The sequence below is a fragment of the Nannobrachium achirus genome (assembly GCF_963921795.1).
Source record: "Nannobrachium achirus genome assembly, chromosome: 4".
Classification (NCBI taxonomy): Eukaryota; Metazoa; Chordata; class Actinopteri; order Myctophiformes; family Myctophidae; genus Nannobrachium; species Nannobrachium achirus.
This window is the reverse complement of record NC_137813.1, coordinates 75,380,104-75,406,687: the sequence shown is the minus strand read 5'-3', so window position 1 is coordinate 75,406,687 and position 26,584 is coordinate 75,380,104. Positions and strand designations below refer to the sequence as shown.

Here is a 26,584-nt window from a genome sequence, read left to right as displayed (position 1 = left end):
TTCATTCATTCACTCATGAATTCATTTATATATTTGCCTTATAGTTATTTACCAGCATTACTATGTATTTATTATCATAGCAGTAACTAATTATTCCTTCAGCACTGTGGAAATCAATACCCCAAAATGGCCTCAAGTGGGCATACTGAACGGCTGGTTGATCAGATGCACCGATCCGATCCGATCGGTGAATTTACCTTTCAATCTAAACCACCGATTATCGCCGATCATGCTTTGATCGGCCCGATCCGATCCATTGCCGATTGATCGATAACATCTCTAAAAAGTATGACATGTTTCTGAACATACTGCTAGTTTGCTTAAAACAAATGCTTACAATAATCTCTGAGAGCTTGTAGATAGGCTGTTTTCGCTGCACAACCTGCTTCCATAGGAGACATGCTGGCTTCTATGGAACCCAAATGACTGAAGCCAATCGTGGCCACAGAGAGCATTTAATCTATGTGTGGGCATATAAATAATGTATACTGTAGGTACATGTAGGCCTGTCACAATTATTACATAATCGTTTAATAGCAATTATTTGAGGTAATCACAATTATTTTGCATAATCGTCATAATCGTTTCCATGTTGAGAAATGTTCTTTCAAAAAGTAGTGGGGAAAAAAGTAGTGGGAAAAAAAGTATTAAGTATACAAGTAAATAGTTGTCAAATATGTCAGTCATTTCTTCGTATATTTAGGTTATGTGTCATATCTGCCATGTGCAACTTCAAAGCCTAAAAGCCAAACAAATTAAATTGTCAACGACAAAAACAATTAAAACCGTAATCGCACTTAATCTACAATTAATGGTCAGGTAAAATGTCATAACGGTGCCAGCCCCAGGTACCTGGGCATCAAAGGTGCGTCCTGAGTGGCAGAGATTCTCAGCGTTGCACAGGATGAAGCCTGGTAGGATCTCCTCTTCCTCGATGCCCTTCAGTCGCAGCTTGAGGTTCTCTCCAGGAGCAGCGTCCTCCGTCTCCACATCATCTGACAGCAGACTGAGCACCTCCACCACATGCTGCGCCAGGAGAAAACATCAGCACACTATTAGGAGTTTGACACCATCCAGTAGAAGTTGAACTTTAGTGCTCTGCGTGCAGAATCCTCCTGCTTTGTAACACGTGAACCCTAGTCCCTCCAATATGAGCGGGGAAATGGGAACATGCTCCAGGGCCCTCGAACTGATGGGGGCCCTTGGCCTTAAGATCAGGGGTCTTCAATGTTTTCAGGCGAAGGACCCCTTAGTTGGGAGAGAGATGAAGCAGGGACCCCCACAACCTGTTCATAGATTCCATATAGTTCCATCGTTTGACAGCACAATCAATCATTAGTGTATTTTGGATTCAGGTCAATTTGTTTTCAGATATTTAACCACTTGAATACTTGAATACTTAATAAACTTGACCTTTCACCCTGTACTTAGTCTGCTCTTTTTCCCCTCTACTTCAAACCTATTTGCTGAAAATAGCCGATCTACAAGCTCACAACGCCTCTCAGCGCGAGGCGTTGTGAGCTTGTAGATTTGCTATTTTTGGCTAAAGTTCTCAGAATATGGACACTATCAAGTGGTTAATATAGAAAAAGGGAAAACAAGGTTCTATCACTAATTTTTGGAGGACCCCCTGTAGTAACTATGAGGACCCCCTAGGGGTCCCAGACCTCCTGTTGAAGACCCCTGCTTTAGTATATATTAATATAAGAAAAGGTTAAGTAAAAGTAATGCATAAGTAGCAAGTAGGTCGGAGAAGTTATCAGCCAGAGCGAGAGCCTATCCCTGTTTAATGCTATAGACCCCTGGGAGCTGGAATGCTGAGGTGGAACACAATAACTACCACCAACTCCCAGTATTTACTGCACGACTTGCCACACCCAAGCCGTGCTAACTCATACACTGAGTTGGCAGTTCCCGGGATCGAATCCACGACCTTGTGGTCGAAAGACGAGTGCTCTACCGACCAAGTTACCCGGCCACAAAAATGTCAAAGTTATTCATGACTATTGGAATATTATGTAATTTTGAAAATCTCATAAGATTACAAAATTGAATGTTTTGTCAATAAACAGATTAAAATCAAGGAACGGCTTATGACCCATGTAGCCTAACACTGACACCATTGTCAACACTGAGAAACACATGCTTCGCTGGTAGGCAAAACGTAAACGGATGAATCGATTCACTTGGACCAAAAGGACTGAACACTCCTCCATTTACACTACCCCAAAACAATGCTCGATTGTGGATAGTGTCAACATTTCCCAATGTAGGCCTAAATTCCATGACGAGTTTGTGTCCAGGGCCATGTGGTCCTTGACATTAATTTGTCCACGGTGTCCCCATTCTGGAGCCAGCATTTTTGTGCAGCCATCGACACAAGCGTATGATGGAATTCAAATACACGCAAAAGTCAAAAAGTCCATAATGTCCAATGAGAAAAGGCTTACCCTGTTCGGCATCATGATGAGCTGCTGTGCTTTGCATATGGAGCCCGACTCCAGTTTACCCAGTATTACAGTCCCCATATCCTACAGAGAAATGAACAGACAAACATAACCGTCAAACAAACATATTAAACATGTTGAGAAATAGCAGATCTACAAGCTTAATGCGTGTTGTGAGCTTTATAAGGTCTGCTATTCTTTTAATGGGGCTTACAAGTCATGCTGCGTAATATTAATTTTACAACTTCAAGTCCAAGATTCAGTTCAAAACAAAACCACAGAAGTATCAGACCAAAACAAATGCCACAGGGACTTCTGTTAAAGTTGACAGAAATAGTAATGCATGAAAATTTGAAAAATAATGTAATTTTGGCACGTGAGACTGGAGCGAACACTCAACATTTGAAAGATATACCAGAGGTTACAGTATATCAAAGATGCAGGTCACATTGTTCAACTGAGTCAATGGCTTCCATTACTCTAACACAGAAGCAGCTCCCAACAGACTCATTGATATAAAAACGTATTCCTCAGAACAGAGAGTGTTCATTTCAATCCATGCAGGGGGTGATTTTTACCTTGTATTTGTCTACGATGGGTAATCTAACAGGGCCGTCACTCGATCTGTTGAAATTTGGCAAGCTGTCCAGGTGTGAAATGAACGGTAACCCTCTGCAATTACAACACATGGGAGTCATGAGGAAAAAGAACACAACTTTGCCCAATATTTAAAGAGGGATTTCTTAGTTAAAACATTTAAAACTGAACATTTGTAACTCATATTTTGCTGCCAAATACATATCATTCCTTGACATGAAAACGTCTGAGCACCACTGACACAAACAGGTTTTTCAGAAACCTGGAGAGGAGACATTTATAGAATCGGGTAGATATATTCAAAGTCTTGCACAAATGTTCACGATTTTTCAAAAATATCAGATCTGCTAAATTATAGTTAAGGTAATGATGCGTTCCAGGTCTTTTAGGCCTGGGATTATTGAATGCATTAACTATTGAAAAATAGCAGATATACAAGCTCACAGCGCGGCACCGAGTGCCGCGCTGCGAGCTTGTAGATCTGCTATTTTTGAAAAAGTCGTGAAAATGTGTGTAAATCTTTGAATATATGTATTTTTAAAGCTAACGTTTGTAACTAAATTTTGCTTCTGGGGGGGGTCCCTGGAACGAAATATTTTGAGATGGGGGTCCGTGGCCAAATACATATCATTTTGGGGGTCCTTCACATGAAAACGATTGAGAACCACTGACATAGTAGTCTCTCAAGAACAGACTAACTGAGCTCCAGTTAAGTGAAAAGGACCTTTTCTTTGACGATGGCTGGCCAGATTGCCGACATAGAAACATAGAAGGATTCAAAAGACACTTATATTGGGTCAAAATTAAGGTTTTCACTATTTTTCAAAAATAGCAGGTATACAAGCTCGCAGCATGCACTGTGAGCTTGTATATCTATATCTATATTTTTCAATAGTTAAAGCATGAAATAATTATAGGCAATAATGTGTAGTACGTGGTCTAAATGGGTCAATGGGATAATGATGAAATGTCTTCAGACTTACGTGTACCACGTGCACATGTCTGCTGGTTCCTTGAGGTTGGATCCGGTCAGACCAGAGCAGGGCATGAAGTAAATGTCTTTCTTGGGGTTGAAGCCCACCTTTTTTAAAAATGGCACTAACTTCTCCTTGCACTCCTCGTATCTGTAAGGTTGGACAGAGTGACACCGGTCACTGGCCTGAGACACACTTGAACAAATGCAGGTTGATAGGAATGAACACACGACACCCTATTTGTAGGACTGTCAACATGTTACTTGATGATTAACGCAAATAATTGTCATTTAACAATTTCATTGTGGCGCTTTTAGGCCTAGTAAAAAATAGCACGGGCTGCATATAACAGGCATTGACACTAAGGCTTGCCCACCTGCCCCCGGCAGGTAAATAAAGGGCAGGTGAAGTTTGCTTTCAGGTTGCGCGACCGGACCAGGCAAGTGCTTATTTAGAGGGGACACAACCATCTATAAACACAACACAAGATATCTATCTAAACACCAGAGTACCAGAGTACTCTGTCTTCTGGTCTGTGGAATGTAAAATACAAGCACAGTTTACCTTTAATGTGCTGTTTTTACTGTTGCTACACTTAAAAATATAAAATAGTTGTGAAACCAAAGTCATATTTAATCATAGCTATAGGTATTTGGATAAACAATTAGGGATGACATTTTTTTAATCGCACAGCCAGAAAATGAGTAAATTGAAGTGTAATTAAGATTTTACCTATCATTTTATAAATGACAATTAACTTTTTTGTGGGCATGACCTTTAGGCAAGTAGAACATGACCTGTACTTGCCCGACGGGCAAGTGCCTCTAATACATTAGGGTCAACCCCTGAATATATGACAAAAATGTACATACACAAAGAAATTACGAACAATGACAGACACCAATAATCAAAATAATCATGGCCAAAATACGCCACATTTACTCTTACACAAAAATGTGTTACAACATAGTGTAAATAGCCGGACCCCATGTTGAGAACCAGTCATCTACGGTATGTCTTCCGTCATGAAATACGTCACCTCTCAAGGCTCCAGTTGACTGTGGGGTCGTCCATTTTGTTGACCAAGACTATGAGGTGCTTGACACCGGCCGTTTTGGCCAGCATGGCGTGCTCCCGCGTCTGACCGCCCTTCTCAAAGCCCGTCTCAAACTCCCCTTTCCTGGCTGAGATGACCTGGGGGGGAGGGTTAAGAAAATAGTTCATTCTTCACAATGTTTCTGCTGGAATGGTGGAATAAAGGACTGCTGTAAATGATGGCAGGGGGAAATATACGTTTATAATCAATGTTTGGTTATTCAAGAGTGCAATTAAAGGTTCTGCTAAACAATGTTTTGTTATACGTAAGTAAATAGCTCTATATTGCCCTAGTGCTGGGGTCTTCAACGTTTTCAGGCCAAGGACCCCTTATTTGAGAGAGAGATGAAGCAGGGACCCCCACAACCTTGTCATAGATTCCATATAATTTCATGTTTGACAACAACGATCATCAGTGTATTTTGGGTTCATGTTAATTTGTGTTTTCAGATATTTAACCACTTGAACTGTGTCTGTCAATACTTATCTACAAGTTCACAACGCCTCATGCTGCGAGGCGTTGTGAGCTTGTAGATCTGCTATTTTTGTCTCAAGTTCTCAGAATATAGACGCTAGGGTTCAAGTGGTTCATATATAAAACATATATATAGAAAAAGTTTCTATCACACAACGATTTGGAGGACCCCCTGTAGTAACTCTGAGGAGTTACTACAGATTATTGGTGTCGGTCAAGACCCCTGCCCTAGTGAATAGTAATCATTGAGCGTTAGAAATTGGAACTGGAACATTAGTTCCTCCTCCCTCACCCTTAATACAGTGTCACACAAAAGTAGTAAACTAAAGTAGCAAACTAGCAGACCTACAAGCTCACCATGTGTTGCATGATCGCAACTACATTATCTTTTTTTTTTTTTAAGTGATGGTGATTCAGTCTGTCTGTGGTTTATAAATATTGAACTAATGTAAAGTAACGAGAGCTTGTGCCTATTATAACTACATGGGTTCCATTAGAACACATGTTCTCTCTCTCTTAACTGTTTTCTTTATCTTTTTACATTTCCTGAAAAGTAGTTTTGGACATAAAGGTGTCCAACCAACAGCAACGATATAAATCTATGCAGAGGACTTCCTATATGAAGTTACACACGTAGAACTCACCAACACAGCCAGGTCAGCTTGCGATGCGCCTCCGATCATGTTGGGTACAAAACTTTTGTGGCCTGGAGCATCGAGGATGGTAAAGTGCTTTTTCTCTGTCTCAAAGTATGCCCGGCCAACCTCCACAGTCTTTCCTTTGTCTCGCTCCTCTTGGTTTGTGTCCAGAGCCCAGGATAGATACCTACACAACAGGGAGACAGTTAAGAGATGGCCGACAATGACTGATATTTGGCCAAGTTATACTTTCAAAAAATGTTTAAAACAAATGGAAATAAATAGCAGATCTTGTTTTGAATTCCTAAGTAATAATTAGTACAGGCCTAGACACAGTCGCTACATGTTCAAGTAGTGCTACAGTATTTGCTACAAAGTGCTGTACAAAGAAACAAGCTGAATTATCATTATCCTGTGGCTCCCTCTTGTGGGGAGTTTACGTATAGCACTTTAGCTCAAGTTCGAAGCTTCACCTATTTCCAAACATACTTATTTATAAAACAGAGTGTGCTGCTTCACATCTTTTTGGCAGGTGAGCCAAATCCAAACAAGGTGGCTTTATTGTTAAAAATATCCAAAACATATACAAAATTGTGGTTTGCGAGGTTAGTTTACCAAGGTGTGTGTTGAATGTAAAATAATGAACACGCCCAAACAGAGTTTGCAGACAGTTATTGTGCCGTTTTGTACACAATCAACGGTTAGGGCTGTCCCGATTATGACATATTTTACATGACGATTAATTGTCACTAAAATAATTGCGATTAACGATTTAATTGTGTTTTTGTCGTTCACAATTACATTTCCGTTTGGCTTTTAGGCTTTGAAGTTGCACATGGCAATCATGACATATACACTTAAATATACAAAGAGATTACGGACATATTTGACAATTTTATACTTAAAAAAGAACATAGTTCACATCGCAACGCGTCGCATCGCAACGCGTTGAGCTTGTAGATCTGCTATTTCCACTACTTTTTGAAAGTGTTTGAAACTATTAATATTTCTCAACATGGAAACGATTATGACGATTGTGCAAAATGTACCCATTCTTGCTTCTCTTCATTGGCTCCCTGTCCGTTTTAGAATTGATTTAAAAATGTTATCGTTTGTTTTTAAAGCCCAAAATGGGTTGGCCCCCTCGTATTTATGCGAGCTCATTCTTCCTTACGTCCCAGCCAGACCTTTGAGGTCGGCTGACCAGCGGCTCTTGATTGAGCCTGGTGCCTCTTGTAGGACCAGAGGTGACAGAGCTTTTGCTGTGGCTGGTCCCAAGTTACGGAATTCCCTGCCTTTTAATATTCGCTGTGCTCAGTAGAGATCGGTCAGTGTTTCATCATAGTCACTCGGAGCAGGGTTGGAATGTACTAATGCTTTTTTATGCAAACAGTAAAGCAATCAATCAATGTGTGCGCTGGCGTGCGCTATAAGGAACAAACTACTGGAGTTCTGTTTAACGTGTGTGCTGTGTTTAGGCTGACCTAGGATCAGGTCTGTTAGCCGTGAGGCAGCGAGATGAATGGCCTAGGATCAGTGGTCTAGGCCATTCTGGTCTAGGATCAGTTTAACAGCGGGGGGAAAAGATCTTGGTGCGTGCGTAATGCATCCGTGATGCGTAGCCTGCTGCCAGGATGATGAGAAAGCAGCCACGGCCGCGTACAAGTTAAACCATGTAAAAACAAACTGAAAATGACTTATTTCTCTTTATTTTTTATTGCCGTTTTCTTTTCTTGTTTTAAATGTATACTTGTTCAGCACTTTGGTTCAATCTGGGTTGATGTTAATGTGCTATATAAATAAAGTTTGATTTGAAAATAATTGCGATTACCTCAAATAATTGCGATTAGACGATTATGTAATAATTGTGACAGCCCTATATGTGTTCAATGTAAAATAATTAACACGCCCAAACAGAGTTTGCAGACAGTTATTGTGCCGTTTTGTACACAATCAACGGCAGTAGATTTGTCTGTGGACTCACCAGGTTTCCCTGTTCTTCTCCTTGGCCTCCCTCTCATACTTCTCCAGAGTCCTCTTCTCCACCATGCCTGTTAGATACCTGCAGGGATGAAAGAAGAAAACACAGCTCACGACTGAACCTGAACCTTGGTTATGCCAATACAAAATCTGTAATTTATGAAATGGCATGAAAGAACCCCTAACACTGTTGTTTTGTTTCCTAAACAGGAATAGGAGTGTCTAGGATAAACCATCAGAAAGTGAAAATCCTGATGTCTGGAGTAGCTTTGTTTTCTTTGACTAGAAAATGGTGTTTCCCTGATGTTTTGTTCAATGCACGTGTGTGTCAACTAGGGCATTCACCAAATATTCGAATATCAAAATCACTATTCGACGTTCACCGAATATATATATATTTTTTGTTTTCTCTTTAAAAAATATATAGTTTATAAAGCTTGGCTAGATAGGAAGTCATAAGAATGAGTTGTCAATGCCCCTGGTGGATGAATTTGTTAATGCTCTATACCAGGGGTTCTCAAACCTTTTTAGGCTGTGACAGTGTTCAGTGACAATATTCAGCCACAAGAAAAGAAAAAAGGCGTTCTAATTAAGACGAGCATAGTGGCGTTCACTATAAAGGCAAGAATGGGAGAAGTGCTTCTTTAACCACTTGCCATTTTATACTTTGTTGTACAAGTGTCCCGTGTCAAGTGATGCATTGTGAGCTTGTAGATCTGCTATTGTTGTTATAAAATGTGCTCTAGAAATGGAACTCCAATTAACAGGACATATGGACTTGAGTGTACTCACATGATCTGTCCTCCAATGGTGGACTTGCCAGCGTCTGGAGGTGAAGGCAAACACAAGAGGAATTCACTATTAGTGGCCAAAAAGGCAGTGTTTCTCAAGAGTCGGGTCCGGAGACCACCAGGGTGCCAAATATTCTCTTAACACAGTGGTCCTCAACCCTTTCAGGTAGCGAGTCTAGCGATCACCCAAAATAATCATATTTGAACTAGGGACCCCACACCCTGACACTTGGAATTGTAGGTGTTGCGGGATTACATTAGTTTGTCTTGGTTTCACAGATACATTTGAAAATAGCCGATCTGCAAGCTCACGCCTCTCAACGAGTGGCATTGAGCTTGCAGATCAGTTATTTTCAAAAATTATTCAAAATTATGACAATTTGGCTAAAGTTTGAGCAGTTTTTATAGTATAGTTTGATGATTACTATACCAAAATCATGCGGAGACCCCAACCCACGTTTGAGTTGCAGACCCGTTAAGGCGTTAAGGTTTATGGTTCTCAGACCATAAACATAGAACCAAATGGACCCTACTGGGTCCATTTTACAGAGGTTTCCCAAATCCTTACATTTGATGTAACATTACTTTTAATGTATACTTCCTCATGCAACAGTATTGCTAGCTTGACAAACCAACACATCTTCAAGGTATCCACACTTTGAACTGCGGCAATAGATAGCAGATAGCTTTAGCTGTAGATCTGTTCTTTTTGGGAGGCGATGCAGCAGTCAATCTATCGAGTTAAGTCGCAAGACGCTCATTTCCTTCACCAATCACCTAATCCTGATCTGCACTGGTTTGCTTTATTGACGAGGCATTTAAAATGCTGAGGTGAGTTACTGTGCGCGCAAACTGAATTGACCTGAATATGAAGCGATAAGCAATAGCCCCAGAGAGAGAAAGGACGCCCACTGACTAATGTACCGGTAGTAAGGTAGAATATGCACAGGAACATTTATTACCAATTCTTAACGGCAGTTAAGAGATAAAACATCTATAAACAATTTTCAAGCTCCGAAAACATCGTCTTCATCAAGCAAATATGATCTGATAAGATATTTGCCTGAAGAAGAGCTAAGAGGTCGAAACGTTGCGACATAAAATAAAGGGAGATTGAAATTAGTGTGCAGATATTTTATCTCTTCCTTGATTCTCGTTTTGATGCCCAGCACCTGGCCGAAATAAAGGCATAAGATGCGCACACAATCTTCTGACATAACAGCAGTAACATGAACGAGCGTGTCAGAACTCTTTCAATGGATGTACAGGGAATATGAAACGTAAGAAATATATACAGAAAATGGAGCATCTTAAAATAATGGGAGCGTGTTGATATTGCAACATAACATTTGTTCGACGTTCTATTTGTTTGACGCTGGTGAATGTTAACCACTGTCTAAACCTAACCCAAACCTCAGTAAAACTATGCCTAAAACTAACCCTAACTAAACGCAACCCTTAGTCGAACTAATGAAACGTAGAAATAGAGAATTCCCCAAAAATAATAATGATCAGCAGTACTCATATGTGGTGTTGCACCGCTGTTCCATGCAAACAGGTGAAACAAATCAAACCGGGTGGTCCTTGAAAATCAAGCCAAGGCAAGCCACTCACCTACGTGTCCTATGAACACCACGTTGACGTGCTCCTTCTTGGGAGCGTCTGGCGGGATGGCCGCCACCTTGGGGATGATTGGCACTTCCTCCTCGTCCTCCATAACCTCCAGGGACGTCACCGTGTCGTCCGTGGTCGCCGGCGCCACCGTGCCTGGCACCCCGTCGCCCGTCCCGCCTCCCGGCTCCGCCTCGTTTGGCTCTGGTCCTTTCTGGTCCCACGTCTCCTCTGTGCTCATTTCGGCGTCGCCGTTCTCCACCGGCGCTGGGAAAACAACATTTTAAAGGTATAGACCAGTGGTTCTTAACCTGTGGTTCGGGACCCCCAGGGGGGGCCCCAAATTATTTTGGGGGGTCCCCAAAGTGTTTTCTCACTCAACAGTAAACAAACCAACCATAATGTTTAGATGTGCAGATACCCTCCATACAAGTGACAATTTAAGGACTTTTTAATACCTCTAAAATGACAAATTAAACACTGTCCAAATTGGCAAATATTACAGGCAGAAATTGTGAAAATAGCCGATCTCGCATTGCGAGCATGTAGATCTGCTATTTTCACAATAGAACCGTGTTCTCTAACCAGCTCAGTGGCCTTGTGGTTAGAGTGTCCGCCCTGAGACTGGGAGGTTCAATTCCCCGGCCAGGTCATACCAAAGACTATAAAAATGGGACCCAAATGCCTCCCTGCTTGGCACTCAGCATCAAGGGTTGGATTGGGGGGTTGATCACCACTAAGGTCCAGGGACTACAGATGAAAATTAGCCTGTGGCTAACTCTGGCTCATTTACATTGAAGTGAAAACTGACATGTCCATTAATGAGTACTGTCCCTGTCAAATAAACAAACTTTCAACTTTATACAAAATGTAATTCCTCAACTCTTAGTGCTCGTCAGGGTGCGGGGTCCCCAGTTAAAATGTGATTCTTTTGGGGGTCAGGCCCTGAAAAGGTTGAAAACCACTGGTATAGACCATGGGTCCTCAAGAGTTACTACAGCCAAATCTGTGTGTGATTGGAACTACTTTTACGTCACACTACCACAAGTTGTGAGCTTGTAGATCGGCTATTTTCGGCAGACGTTTGGTGTAGCGGGAGAACAATAGACCAAGCACAGAGGCAAATGTGAGGTTTACCAAGCAGGTTCAAGTATTTGAATGTCTGGAAATACACAAACATTAATCCAACTTATTAACATAAATTATGTGTAAACAAACAAAAACAGGCCTCGACCCTAGGTCTATGACATGACGCAAAGGGCTGTCACTATCATGAAATGGTACTATTTTAGAACAGATACAACTTAGTTAAAATGTTTAAGTTTGTGTGGGGGGTTTATAACTATTGAACCAGTGTAATACGTTAACAAGATCAAAAATGATAAAACAAAATAATAACTATGTTGGATCACAAGTTCTTTCATCGATTTTCTGAAAAGTAACCATTTATTTTGGACAAAGATTTCCACTCAAACAAAAGCTGAGCTGCTGTAAAAGGCAGCAGCAATGCCAGTGGATGTGATGTGACCAACACTATTGATGAACTGAGCCATGCACACACAGACCAGACAAGGGGAGAGGGGGCCAACTGCCCGGTGACGCAGCGAAGGGAGAGGCGCGTCATCCAGAGAAAGGCAGCGCTATGACGCTACTCTTTGGGGAGCAGTACTATAACCCACATTTGATGTGTGACGTGTCTAGTACGGGTACAGACGTCAAAAAAGGTGACAAAGTAGGTGCAGTAGTATTTATGCATCCTAGGACATTAGTTTCACTCTGGGCCATTTATATTTTTGAGTAAAAAACAGCCAAGACTTGAGGTACATTGGTGAGCCTGTGTTTTACTTGGCTAAAAAAGGCCCCAGCAGTTGGATGGCCTTTTTTCCCCTTTTCTTCATTTAGTAGAATGTGTAACAAAGAAAACGACTTAACTGGTAAACATGATTACAGGATGACATCATGTTTCAGACTATAAATAGTAGAATCACAACTAGCGAGAGCAGTTGTGTGCAATATACCAGTCATGTATTAGGATCGAGTTAAGTGTTAAAGAAACCTTCCCGAATCACCAACCCAATACAGCGCAATAACTTGGGGCTTGAATAACCCTAGAATTAGAGCTTCAAAGAACTCCAATTCCCCCATCGACTCCACAAGTCTACACCTCGAAGGAGCGATAACAGACTTAAGTCCACTCAAGAAGAAAAACGAATACCAGAAGTGCTATTGTATTAGCACCAGAACGGGTCTACTCTTTATTATAGATACAAGAGCTCAAGTGGTTATAACTTGTAGCTGAGTAAGGTAGATAGCGTGTCTCGTCACAAGATATTTACCGCCCTGTAGGTGCTGTAGCCACTTTCTTTGCTACATTATGTTACACATTTAAGTTGCTGCCCTTCATGTTTTGTCTCCAATTGCCTTGTTGTACATGCTGTGTCAGGGACAACCATTTGCCAAGTTGCAGTATTATTTATTATTTGTGTTAATTATTTAATAACTATTGGATGTCATCAGTCTGCGTTGTTCATTCTGTGACGAGGGTGAAAGACGAGAACAAAAACATGCTCAGCAAATTATTGCCTTGCCTAAGGTATGACCCCCCACTGAGTTCTGTTGGTCTGAAGCGCGATGAGGCATGGATGGCTGAGACAAGTGTAGGGCTGTTCACATGACGATTAATTGTCATTCAAATAATTGTGATTAACAATTTAATTGTGTATTTGTCGTTGACAATTACATTTCTGTTTGGCCTTTAGGCTTTGAAGTTGCACATGGTAGATATGACACATAACCTAAGTATACAAAGAAATTATGACATATTTGACAACTTTATACTTAAAAAAGAACATTGATAGTGGAAATAGCCTATCTATAAGCTCACAATGGGACACGCTGTGAGCCTGAAGATCTGCTATTTACACTATTTTTCAACATGGAAACGATTACGATGACTATGAAAAATCGCGATTATGTCAAATAATTGCGATTAGACGATTATGTAATAATTGTGACAGCCCTAGACAAGTATAACTGAGGTTGTAAATGATTGTCATGTTCTTACCAACAGATCATCTGTTCGGCACCAGGGTCTTTTTGAGAGGTGCCAACCACTCAAACAACTGGCCGCGTGTGTATGTCTGTCCATATGTCTGTCTGTCTGTATCAGTGCGGCCTCGGCAGTTGCAAGGGAGCGTGTCGATATTACGACATAACATTTGTTCGACGCTGGTGAATGTTAAGCTGGTGAAATGCTAACCTGCCGACGCTGGTGAATGCTAACCTGGTGAATGTTAACCACTATGCCTAAACCTAACCCAAACCCTAACATCAGTAAAACTATGCCTCAACCTAACCCTAAAACCTAACCCTTGGGTGACCAACCTTCCCCAAAGAGACTACCGGGCAATCACAGGCAGCGCGTCTTTTCCGGGACCAGAGGCCACACCAGTGCCGTCATTTCCTATATCCGAACGCACCCTGGGTTAGGAAAAGACTCGCCTGCCTGATTGGCCTACCTAGATCAGGGGTTTACAAACTTTTTTTCTTTTGAAAACTCAGGGAACCCCCGTTAATAACTTTTCCTCCACGGCACCCCTGAATTACACTGTTATTTATTTTAGAATCTTTAGAATATCATATTATGCTACGTAAATATACAACGTTTTCTCCCTAAGATGTCATGGTGAAATATCCGTTTCCATCAGAACTGACTACGTTTAACCACTTGAACCCCAGGCATCCCCAGCATCTCTATTCTGGGGAGAAGGTTCACCAAAAATAGCCGATCTACAAGCTTACAAAAGCGTCATGAAGAGAGTTGGGGTAGATGGGAAAATAACTCATCACGGGAAACCCTGACCTAGATCATGCTGGGCCTACCAAACTTCAGTTTCTGTGACACACATGTTTATGTATGTCTATGTCACTTCTGCACTTATGATGCTCGCTCTATCCACAACCACTGCAGTAACATCAACAGGTAGCTGCTGACTTAACTTTCCAGCTGCCTAAAATGCCTCTCCCTCTCCCGCCTGGCTAGTGTGCTTTTTGTTACCTCTCCCTCTTTGGTCCAAGACTCCGCATTGAAGTGACAGTCAATAGATTAGATTGAGTATAGTCTCGCGTAGCCAGACAACTATTCCACAATCCCTGAATGCTATATAGAGTCTGGAACAGCAGCTCCCGAACGGCGAGTATCGAAAACGGGCATTAACGTTAACGTTCAAAAAAATATATTTTAAAATGTCATTTCTGCTGAGCAGCAAGCTAAACATGCTTATATGATTTTTATTTATATAATGATAAATATGTGTGATGTGAGACTGAAACGGAAGTGACGTGGGGGCTTCACTTCCGCTTCATCTCGCACTCGCAGTTTCTTCCCCGGTGCGCCAGACTGTATGCCGGGAGCATTTGACCAAATCGCGGAGGCAACAGTCTGGCCACGCGAGACTAGATTGAGTATAACATTAAATATGCTCTTTTTATTCTTAGTTGCCACAAGCTTGACACGTCGAGTCGTGAGCATGTAGATCGGCTATTTTCGGGGTGTGCACCACCCACACGTAACGTTTAAAACAACTCTTAGGGGGAAATCATGCCAAGACACGTCACTACAGACACCCTGGCAGAACAGCACATGGGGCAAAACAGCATGGTGCGGCTGTTGAGCAGACCCGTCTACGTAACCACTAACCAGATTATCAAATAATGAATCACCAGAAAAAAGATTATTCAAGAAGACATGGTTTTCAAGTCGGGAAGTGGGGTTCCAGAGGATCCTCAGCTAAATCAGGTGCTATAGCATTCATAAATCATCTAAACCTCTTCAGCCCTATATATGCATCGGCTATCTGAAAAGGCGCGATATACAAGCTCAAAATGTGTCACAATGCGACACATTTTCAGATGGGGGTCCGTGGCCAAATACATGTAAATTTTTCCTTGACATGGAAACATTTGAGCACTACTAGTCAACCACTTAATTCTCAATCTCAACACGTCAACATTTAGTTTTAAAATACAACAATGTATATCCTTTTTTGTCAGAGCTGGTTTGTCAGAGCAGTTGATCGAAGAACAAGAAAAACTAGGTGCTCATGAGGTAACAGCATGCAAAGTTAAAAACGTGTGGTGGGTGCTTCTAGGATCAGTGGGAGAAAACTTGAAAAAGAGAGGAGCAATCAGAGCACACAAAAAGTTAAAAGGAGGGGAACAGACATAAAAACTGTGTACTTTATTTCATTACCAAATAATAAAAGCTAACTTTTTATGTGCTCGGATTGCTTTTCTCTTTTTCAAAAAAGGAGATTGTTGATGTCGAGTGGCACACATTTTAAATCCAAAACAGATTCTACGATGGATCCAATGTAGTTACAGTATATGATTGTATAAAGTCCAAAGATCTTGTTAATACGTTTCATTGGTTCAACACAAAAACAAAACAAGATAAACACGAGAACTCAATAGGTAAAATAGCTTATCGACAAGCTCACAAAGCATTTGCAATACAATGCGTTGTGACCTTGTAGTTCTGCCATCTTCGCTACATGTTTGCGATGCTCCTGACGAAGGGCATCAATTTACTACAGTAAAACAAAAAACAAAAAAAAGCTGAAATATGGAGGTATGATGTTTCTGGCCCACAGTAATTATGCATTTATATGGACCTATATAGAGGAAGGAAGGGAGTCGGAGTAGATACAAGCAGCATTTCTCTAACAGTTGCTGTGACAGACATGGATCATGAGACTAGGGCTTTCACAATTATTACATAATCGTCTAATCGCAATTATTTGACATAATCCTTTCCATGTTGTTAAGTAAAATATAGTGGAAATAGCAGATCTACAAGCTCACAAAGCGTTGCATCGCGATATATTTAGGTTATGTGTCATATCTACCATGTGCAACTTCAAAGCTTCAAAGAAATGTGATTGTCAACGACAAAAACACAACTAAATCGTTAATTGCAATTATTCGAGGTTTTTTTGATTGATTACTTTATTAGACAAAAAATGGAGAACAGTACCATTTATAGTCAATACAATTGAAATGTAGTACAGTTAAACACGCTTCCTAAAAGGATCCCAAATAAGACTTTGTAAGGTATTTTTTGTGTGACAATTAATCGTTGTGTAAAATGTCATAATCGTGACAGCCCTAGCAATAAACAAATAAACAACGGAGACAGAGGAACACTGCCTTATCTAGTATCGTCACAGTGGTCACTTTTACTGGTGGAATATACCAGCATTGCAAACACACAGGTTTTACTTGGGCAAGCTGCCCATAGCCTATACAGTACATGTACATTAACAGCCGCCAAAGCATATTTTATCAGTCTGAGAAAACGCCATCCGCGATCGACTAAATGGTGTGCAATCTCTCCTTGCTGCTCTAGCCCTGCTGTCCCCTGTTTGTTCTGCTTTAGTGATAAGGGTCTACTTCATCACTGGTTCTGCTTTAGTAATAAGGGTCTACTTCACTGGTTCTCAAACCTTTTCATGTCAAGGACGCCCACATTTAGTTATTTGGCCCATACAAGAGTCATACCATTCAAAACCTTTCGCATTTCTTTTTTTTTTTTCAAGATTCTTTGAAAATAGATCTACAATCTCACGTGCCTCGATCTTGTAGATGTGGCCGCTTTCAAACAGTCTGTTGTATATGAGGTTAGGGTCTCTTTAGAGACACATTACACTACAGAAACTGGATTATTTACAAGCATGGACCTTTATGTTCAATTCTCATGTAGTAACAGTAACACCACCCAAAAGTGTATAAATCCCCCCCCCCCCCCCGGTGAAGCATAGGTGGGAATCCCCCAATTTATCATAAGTGTAAGATACACATGGGAGCCACGGTGTTCTAGTGTGGATCCTGAGATCCTCAATTCCTTTTTGGTCAGTTGTCATTGTCACATGTAGTAGTTTCTGTGACAGCAGCAGGTCATGGATGACCGTGTGTGTGTGCACGTGCACACAGCATGTACAACAAGGCCAGAATGTTGCACCAGTCACAGATAGGGATGGAGCTCAAAACCAGAGCTCATTACAAACACGATAACACGTTTATTGAGACCCTGTATCAATAAGCTTTGAGATGGTCAAACCCGTTATCGAGCATAAGGGGCCCATGATGTCAAGTTTAAACAATCAAGACAAGAGGCGATCGAGAAATAAAATCTAATCACCCACGCTGGCACAAACATGTCTGTCTAAAACTGTATCGATACCGCCAAACGGCGCTGCCCGGGGAGACAGAATAACACTTTTAAAGTGACGATAGTGCACACATTAACCATTTATAACATATTGCACATTAATGAATTGTTGTTTTAATGATAGGCAAATTACTTTTTGTCATTTTTATTTCATTTTAGATAGTGGTCAGCCACTAATTCAGGCCAAAAAATAAAACAGAATATTGGAAAATGCTCAATAGTGGACCGATAAAAGCCCGGATCAATAAGCGGGCTCGATGAGGTGCTCATTATCAATAAAAAATGAACGAGCTCCATCCCTAGTCACAGACTCGCTTCAACATTTGTATGAAAGGAGGATCAGCAGACATGGCGGAACAGAGGTGTGGGGTCTCCACAAGTTCCGAGCACCTTTCTGCCTCCAGCCGCTCCTCTTCCAACATACTGCATTTCCAATCACTCAAACCCATCGCTCACATGAATCCACCATTGTAATGTTACGCATCAAGATGCTCTCTTTCTCTCACATGCACACAGTCTGACGTTTCTGTGTCGTTTTGTGGAAAATATGTAGGCTATCGTAATGTATAAAATCTACCGACAGCTAGGGGTGTGAATCTTCTGGTAGCCCACAACTTAATTTAGATTCTTGTCGTCACGATTTGATTACAAATGCAATTGATTCCAAACGATTTTATCCATTTTACGTCACGATACTTGCCAATAAACATTTCTCTGAAAAGGTAATTCAACTTAATGTAATTCACAACCTTACTTTCTATAAACCCCCAGTGAGTTTACCTTTGCAAATGTGTTTCAAGACTTTCCTCACTTGAGGAACCAGTCAGACGGGGTTGAGGAGGAGGGGCAACAAGAGGGGTTCCAAGTGTTGCGGGTGGTTTGTGGGTCCTTGTGAGTGTGAATTACTGATCACATCACAGACCATCCCACACCAACAGCCCTCCCACACAGAGTAAACAAGTTCACGAGGAAGTAGCCTGTCGGGTCTAAGCTATCATTCCGGTGTTATGGGATGTGCTATATTGTCTCCTGAACGTCTGGGGAAAGCACTCGACTAACCTGGCTGCATTCAAGCTGAAAATCTAACCATAAAAAAAAAAAAAAAAAAAAGAGATTCCCTAGCTAACATCTTAGTTAAACCAACATTGTCTTGCATGTTAACATTGTTTTGTCATTGGGGAGAGCTCTAAAGATCACATGGTTATCTTCCACACAGTGCCATGCTGACATACAGAGGGAGGGAGGCCAGGGGAAGAAAAAATGAGTGACGGAGAGGGACAGATATACATAAGTGCGTCCAAACGATTCAATGAGGAAGGACATAGCTTGGCTGTATTTCTCCCTGCTCCATTTTAGCAACAACCGTGTGTGAAACAGCCCACTATGGCAGCTCAGAAAGCAAGTCAACATTAGCCGCAGCAAGAAATATCGTTATTAACGATTTTTTGTGGAAAATTTTGAACTTGTGAATCGTTTCAGAATCATAGAAAATTGTCTTTTTTGTTTTATGAATCAATGCCGGGGAGTATTGTTTGGTTCTGTGTTAAAAAATAAAAAAATAAACAAAATAAAAAAATGGGCAAAGCTGGCACACACTTATCAGCACTATTGCAGGATCTTTGTGTACAAATGGCAGCTGATTAATATGCAAGAATAATGAAAGACTGCAATGGCCATGATGGTGAAACACTGCATTACTGGTGCTTGTTACGGGCATGAATTAGGGAAGGAAATCGGAATCGGCCAATATAAAAAATCAGCAGGTATGATATCAAACCGGCCGAGTCGGTGGCCGGCAGGTCACTGACATAAATACCGGTTTTATACTAATTGTGTCTATGGCACTGCACAACATGATGCTCTGGTCCTGTGACTAAAGTAAACATTAGCAAGTAGCAGCCAGTCTACTTGGTGGCAGCCTACAGAATACAGATGGTGCTGATTACCTTTGCAATGTAAGGATATATTCCATAATCCTGTGTCAATGTCGTCTCCAAAAAGGAGGAAAAAAAAGCATGCGTCACCTGCTTTCCTCCTGCCTAGTCCAGACGGTCATATTAGACTGGATATTGTCTGTGAATTTGGATAACTGTGATTGATTTGGAATTAGTGTTCTTCTAGATTATTGGTACTCATATTGAAGTATGTATTGTAGGCCTACTTGGCCTGAAAAAAAAGGGAATTGGAGCAACCCTATTTTCTGGTACTTAGCTTAAGAAATCGGTATCGGAAAAATCTGTTTTGGCAGGTCAGACATTCATAAAACCGGTGGATCGGTATCGGCCAAGAATTTTGCAATCGGTCCATCTCTAGCATGAATGTTATGGCCATGAATGTTTCATCAATAATGACTAAAAAACTCAAACGCAAAACCTAGCATCATTGTTCTGGAGATCTATAAATGTCATAATAAGTGAACATTCATCCAAATGTGATGTTTGGCGAATAAGCAGATTTACCATCTCTGTTTGTAGATCTAATATTTTTACTATTTGACTCGCAATAAATTATATATGGTGTAAGTGGTGGTTTGAGAAGCACTTGTTTATATACTGTATGATTATTTTACCTTTGTGGCATTAGGCACAAAGGGCCTTGTCCATGACAGACAGTATTGTGCGTTGGGCTAAAGACAGGAAAACAATGCACAGTGGTGGTAGCCAATCACAACTGAGGGCATAGTAAAAGCCTGATACATTGTATATATATAATGGTATTGCACGCCAGAAAAGGTGGGTGTGCGACACCGTTGTACGACAGAATAAATGAAGCATAACAGCACAACAGAGCCTCACTGATGTCTATACATACCAGGTGTTTCTGAGAGTTCCATGGTGGCTACAGATTCAACAGCAACTGAAAAGGAGGAGAAATACTGGTTATTTTGTTTGTTTAACTCAAACAGGCCTTCGTTTTAGGAGAGCTTTTGGGAGCCTCCACTACTACTACTACTATAGATCTGACATGCGTCTGAGTGATGGATTCCAATAGTTTTCTGTACATAGGTAAAGGTTATTGGGATCTGTTCTTGTGCTTTGACCTCTAGAGTCAATCATTTGTCTGCTGCTGACTGTAGCATTACCTCGTAACTGTATTGTGGAGTCTAAGATAATCAGGACAGTAACAGATCTAGTATTAGTGAGTATTTGCAGAATGCGTTCTAATGCCTCCAACAACCTATGTAAAAGTGGCCATGGAAAAGAAAAAAAAGAAAAAAAAAAAAAAAAATATATATATATATATATATATATATATATATATATATATATATATATATATTTATTATACATTTTTGGTGGATTAGGTGTTGAGTAGGACATATTTTACCAGCAGAGTTCAAGTAGCCTAATAGAGTTTATTCTCCATTTCAACAGAGACTTTACTAGTCTCACAAACATACACGTACTTGGTACCCAGAAAGTAGCTCAACGTTCATTGACCACTTACAACCTCCATTCTTAGTGCAACAGACCTGTCTTGCTATTGTACTAGTTCAGTCTTTTTTCACTCCAGATCAGAAATTGCTGATATTCTGGCAAATGTTCCACACAGAAAGTGGATGCTGGGGTTCAAGTGGTCAACAACTGGGGATGGTATAAGCATTATTATAATTTATTGTAATATAAAAAATACACAAGAATCACAGAGATTTTAACTTATCGTGGAATTGTCTGTGATACAATGGACCAGAGTTGGGCCTGTCCTTTTTTCCGTTCCCCCATAATATGGATGCTGGGGTGCAATACAAGTGGTTAGTTAACAAAGGGGCATTTTAAGAGAACTAAGCATGCAATATTTGTATGGCAATATCATTAATCGCAATTATTTCGGCCACAATAATAGTGAAGTTCTCTGGATTTTCACCAGCACACAAGGGACAACAGGCTAAAAACTCTGAAAGTGCATGATTCAGCCAGCAAACAATCTGCTTTCAACAGCGTTATGAACATATAACGTGTTTATACAGCTCAATACAGTGGTTCTTAAAATGAGGTCTGTCAATCCACTGGGGTCCTAGTGGGGGGGCTCAGGAGGTCGCCAGCCAACTGAGTATGTTAACGAGGATCATTCAAATCACTTTAAATTGCCATTCAAACAATTCACTGACTGTCCCCAATATAAATCCATTTCCCCAGGTCTAATTATGACAAAATATATTAGACAGGTTCTCAATGTAAGAATGGGGACAACCAGGGGTCCAAAAATGGACCCTTACACAAGTCTGTAATGCTGTCAAATGGTCCATTTATTTGTACAATCAATAAACACCGAGGATTGTTCAGTGCAGATTGTCTCAAATTGTGGTTTGTAACCTAATGCATATCAAACTGAGGATCTTTAAAATGACAAACGTTGACTAGTCCCATATCACGGTCAGCGTTACACTGAAACGGGGATGCATCATGGCATAGACAGATACACGTGAGTAGTCGAGTATGACGCTCGCCGGGTGCATGAGCAAGTTCCAGGCCGGACGCGTCAGCCTAAAGTTGTTGGTAGACAAAACAAGCACGCTAAAAAGCTAGCAGACGCTTTCCTTACTATCATCATCATCAAGCGCTTTCCTGCAGGGTTTGGCGGTGGCGTTGATCGCCCACAACGAGCGCCTGTTTGTCGGCGAGCGACGCCATCGCGACAGCGAGGGACGCGTGTCTTTTTCTTCCCCCCCCCCCCCCCCCCCCCACACACATCTACTGGGAGGCACATAGCTAGCTTAGTATTAGCATGCTAACCACTAAGCTAAGGTGCTAGCAGTGGTGTGTAAAGTAACCAAGTACATTTACTCAGTCAATTACTGTACAATAAGTACACATTTTGAGTTACTTAGTTTTACCTTAGTGGAGTATTTCCAATTTACTTCTACTCCACTACATCTCAGAGGCAAACATTGTACTTTTACTCCAGTCTACAATTATTTGAAAGGTTTAGTTACAAGTTACTTTGTGGGTTTTTATTATTATTATCACAACACATAGGCCTATATTAACCACTTCAGCCTTGAGCCCTATGCATTTCGGCCATTTGAAAATAGCAGATCTATTGTTATAACTCGAGATGGGACATTCATTCTGCATAATGAGTATTTACAACTTGACTTTTGGTGATTCAAGTAAACTTTGACACCAATACTTTTGTACTTTTACAATATCACTTTTAGTATATTTTGGGTTATTTCTACATTGCAGCATTGATACTTTTACTCAAGTAAAAAGATAGTAAGAGTCCCCCACCACCACCCACCCAGGTTCAGAGGCGACAATTGGGTATGGCAATGGCAGCTGCCATACCTTGGCTACAGGGGGGGAAATAAAACGGAATTCTTAAAAACTGAATTCATCATGCCTGTTGCTAAGGTACGGCAACATGGCTGGTGTCCTGCACGCGCGGCCACCGGTAATGTTGCCATACCTTGGCTTTCGCTGAACTCACGCCACTGCCCAGGCTGTCAACGTGACCGCGACTCCTCGCCCCGAGAGAGAACCGGCTCAAACTCACCGCCGGGGGACTCGTCGTCTCCTCCCCGGTCGCCCGTTTCCGACGACACCGGCGCCGCCACTTTGTCGTTGCTGTGCGGCGGCGACGCCGGCAGCGTGCAGAAGGAGGCCGGCACGAACTCCACGGCGTTGACGTTGGGGACGAACGGCTTGGCGTTGACGTTGAGCGCCATGAAGGCGTTCTCCAGCAGCCGCTGTTCCCCGGCGGCAGCGGCGGCGGCCTCGGCCGCGTCGTCCTCCTGCTCCCACGAGTCAGGGGCAGTGTCTCTCGGGTCCATTATTTCGTCGTGAGCTTCTTTACTCGTTCAGAACTACAAAATAAAAAAAGCTACGCAGTTTCTTTAAACCCCCCAAGAAAAATAAGCAGTTGAAACGCCGCCCGGAACCCGCACGCGACGTTACAGGGTTTTTTTTTCTCTTCGCGTGAGGAGGAGGAGGAGGTCGTCGAACCTCTTTAAAAAAAAGCGGAATGGAACTTTCTCCTCCAACTCTTCGAACGTCTTTGAAGTGGAAATGTGTGTATAAAAAAAAGCAGCCGGTTCGGTTGGTTGTTCTGTGTTGACGGGTAAACGTTTGGACGTCGCTCCCAGAGACAGTCCTGCTCCGTCCGTCCTCCTGCCTACCTACCTACCGCGTGAGAGAGCTGACTCTCCGCTCCGCCGTGCGTCCTCGGTTCGGCGACGGCTGCCGAGGTGCACCCCGGGGAATGTAGTTCTATGGTAGCCCCGGTCGCGTTGCGAAACAGGTGGCAGAGACGTGCCATGGAACTACGTTTCCCGACGGCCGGTCGAAAAACGCCTGGAAGAAGTGCACCGTGGGACGTGTAGTCGTTATGAGGAAGGCCGCGCCGTTCAGGAGAACACACCCGAGAGGGGGGATAAAACTACAGTTCCCTACAAGATAGAGAGGCTACGTCAGCGGTTCCTGACCTTTTCAGGAACTGCTACTGTACATCCATGCCGCACATTCAACACATTTTGTTGTCATCATCATGTGTACATTCTCAAAAAAGTGAACATGTCCTTCCATGGAGTATAAGTTATGTTTTAAATCCATTGCTAATGCATGTGGCACGTAGCAAATATATTTGCATTATAATTTTTGTATGTGTTGTCAGTGTGTGTGTGTGTGTGTGTGTGTGTGTGTGTGTGTGTGTGTGTGTGAGTGAGTGAGTGAGAGAGAGAGAGAGAGAGAATTGACTGTTTATTTGGTCTAATATGACTTTTACATTAAAAAAATGATTTGCTATCATTGTTATCTCCCACAATTGCATTTTCATTGAATTTCTTCAAATTATGAATAACTGAGTCATGTTATTATCTGAAAATTCTCTATGGTAAAACTGGGGAATCACTTTATTAAACTGGGGAAGTTTAAAGGGATATTTCACTTTCAAAAAAACTTTTGGTAATTTTATCATCTAATCAGGCTTTTATGAATACCCTGAACAGTTTTTAATTAGCTTGATTGAATATTTAGATATTTGATGTAAATGTTACCAGGCCCAGGGCCTCTCCCCACACACACCCATTGTAACTTCAAACTTCATTTTAACCATGATAGATTCATTAAAAACACCCATTATTTTTTCTGGTGACTCATACTACCCTCCTAATATGTGAGCAGGCCGTGTTTTTTCGATAACTTTTTTCATTTATTTTCAATAATTATTTCGTTGTATTTCATTTTTTCCATTTTCCCAAATAATTATTACAAAATAATGAAAAAAAGCTATCGAAAAAACACGGCCTGCTCACGTATTAGGAGGGTAGTATGAGTCACCAGAAAAATAATGGGTGTTTTTAATGAATCTATCATGGTTAAAATGGAGTTTGAAGTTACCCTACCCCACTGCTCCCTGTTGAAAGTGGAATATCCCTTTAAGTGCATAACTGTATATTTAACAACATATATACTTAGCATATCAAATGAAACAATAATATAGTTTCCAATATATTATCAATCATATTATGTATTATATACATAATATTATTGATGTATAGGCTATAATAAATAATGATTATACTTGATTGTATTACTAATATATTATATTATATTATGTGTACACATTATATACAGCTGAAGGACTATATCTTGACTGCAGTTTGCGTACCAGGCAAACATTGACGTACACTAGTGGTTCTCAAAGTGAGGTCCAGGGACCCCCAGGATGTCCTCGAAAAGTTTCCAGGAGGTCCCCATCCTAAATAATTGATAATAAGGAACCAAATGGACCCTTATGGGTCTGTAACTTTATAAGAGTGACCAAATGGTCTTTGAAATAATAATTTAGAACAACCACCAGTATTGTAATTGTACAGCAAACGTTAAGTCCACATGCCAGCTCTGACAGCAGGGGGTGTCACAAGGGGTAGGAAAGTGGGACTGAGTTACCAGGGCCCAAGGTGGAGGGGCCCTAGTGACTTTAGCTATTGAAAAATAGCAGATATACAAGCTCACAGCGCGGCACCGAGTGCCGCGCTGCCAGGGCCGTTTTTAGCTATAGGCAGACTAGGCGGTCGCCTAGAGCGCCAGCCTAGAGGGGGCGCCAAGGGGGCGCCGAAATGGAGGGAGTGGACCCAAACCAGCCCAAAACCGACCCAAAACCGACTAAATTCACGGCAAAACCCGCAAAATGGCGCATTCGAGAGAGCTCGCCTAGAGCGCCGATTAGGCGCGCTACGGCCCTGCGCGCTGCGAGCTTGTAGATCTGCTATTTTTGAAAAGTCGTGAAAATGTGCGCAAATCTTTGAATATATGTATTTTTTAAGTGAACATTTGTAACTCAAATTTTGCTTCTGGGGGGGGGGTCCCTGGATCTAAATATTTTGAGATGGGGGGGGGGGGGAGGTCCTTCACATGAAAAAGTTTGAGCATCACTGAGCACACATTTTCACGATTTTTCAAAAATAGCAGATCTACAAGCTCGCAGCGCGGCACTCGGTGCCGCGCTGTGAGCTTGTATGTCTGCTGTTTTTCAATAGTTAACATTCATGGGGGGCCCACAGTGAGTCCTTGTACCCAGGGCCCAGAATTTGGTGTGACGCCCCTTTCTGACAGTGTGATAAAACCGGAAACTAAGCCCAATTTGGTTCCATTTATAGACACTCAGAGATATGGGGGTATGTGGCCAAATGCATACCAAAATGGGGTTCCTTGAAATTAAAAGCTTTGAGAACCTCGGGAAGAGGATGGATTCCATCAGCTACCTGCATGCTAAACAGAGCCTACACTCATCTACTTATCAGTGGCA

At 41.6% G+C, this 26,584-nt stretch overlaps 1 protein-coding gene across 1 annotated transcript in view; it reads right to left on the bottom strand.

Annotated features, from left to right (window-relative positions):
• gspt1l (G1 to S phase transition 1, like) overlaps nucleotides 1-23,981 on the bottom strand; it is a 30,992-nt gene extending 7,011 nt beyond the window's left edge. The window contains exons 1-11 of the mRNA XM_080723798.1: nucleotides 23,333-23,981; nucleotides 20,648-20,692; nucleotides 10,612-10,875; nucleotides 8,999-9,032; nucleotides 8,211-8,288; nucleotides 6,233-6,413; nucleotides 5,058-5,212; nucleotides 4,028-4,168; nucleotides 3,026-3,119; nucleotides 2,451-2,531; nucleotides 853-1,026 (exon numbers count right to left, since the gene is read on the bottom strand). Of these exons, the coding sequence (XP_080579924.1) occupies nucleotides 853-1,026; nucleotides 2,451-2,531; nucleotides 3,026-3,119; nucleotides 4,028-4,168; nucleotides 5,058-5,212; nucleotides 6,233-6,413; nucleotides 8,211-8,288; nucleotides 8,999-9,032; nucleotides 10,612-10,875; nucleotides 20,648-20,692; nucleotides 23,333-23,609 (1,524 nt within the window). The 5' untranslated portion in view covers nucleotides 23,610-23,981. The remainder of the gene's footprint in view (nucleotides 1-852; nucleotides 1,027-2,450; nucleotides 2,532-3,025; nucleotides 3,120-4,027; nucleotides 4,169-5,057; nucleotides 5,213-6,232; nucleotides 6,414-8,210; nucleotides 8,289-8,998; nucleotides 9,033-10,611; nucleotides 10,876-20,647; nucleotides 20,693-23,332) is intronic.
• Nucleotides 23,982-26,584: the final 2,603 nt, after the last annotated feature.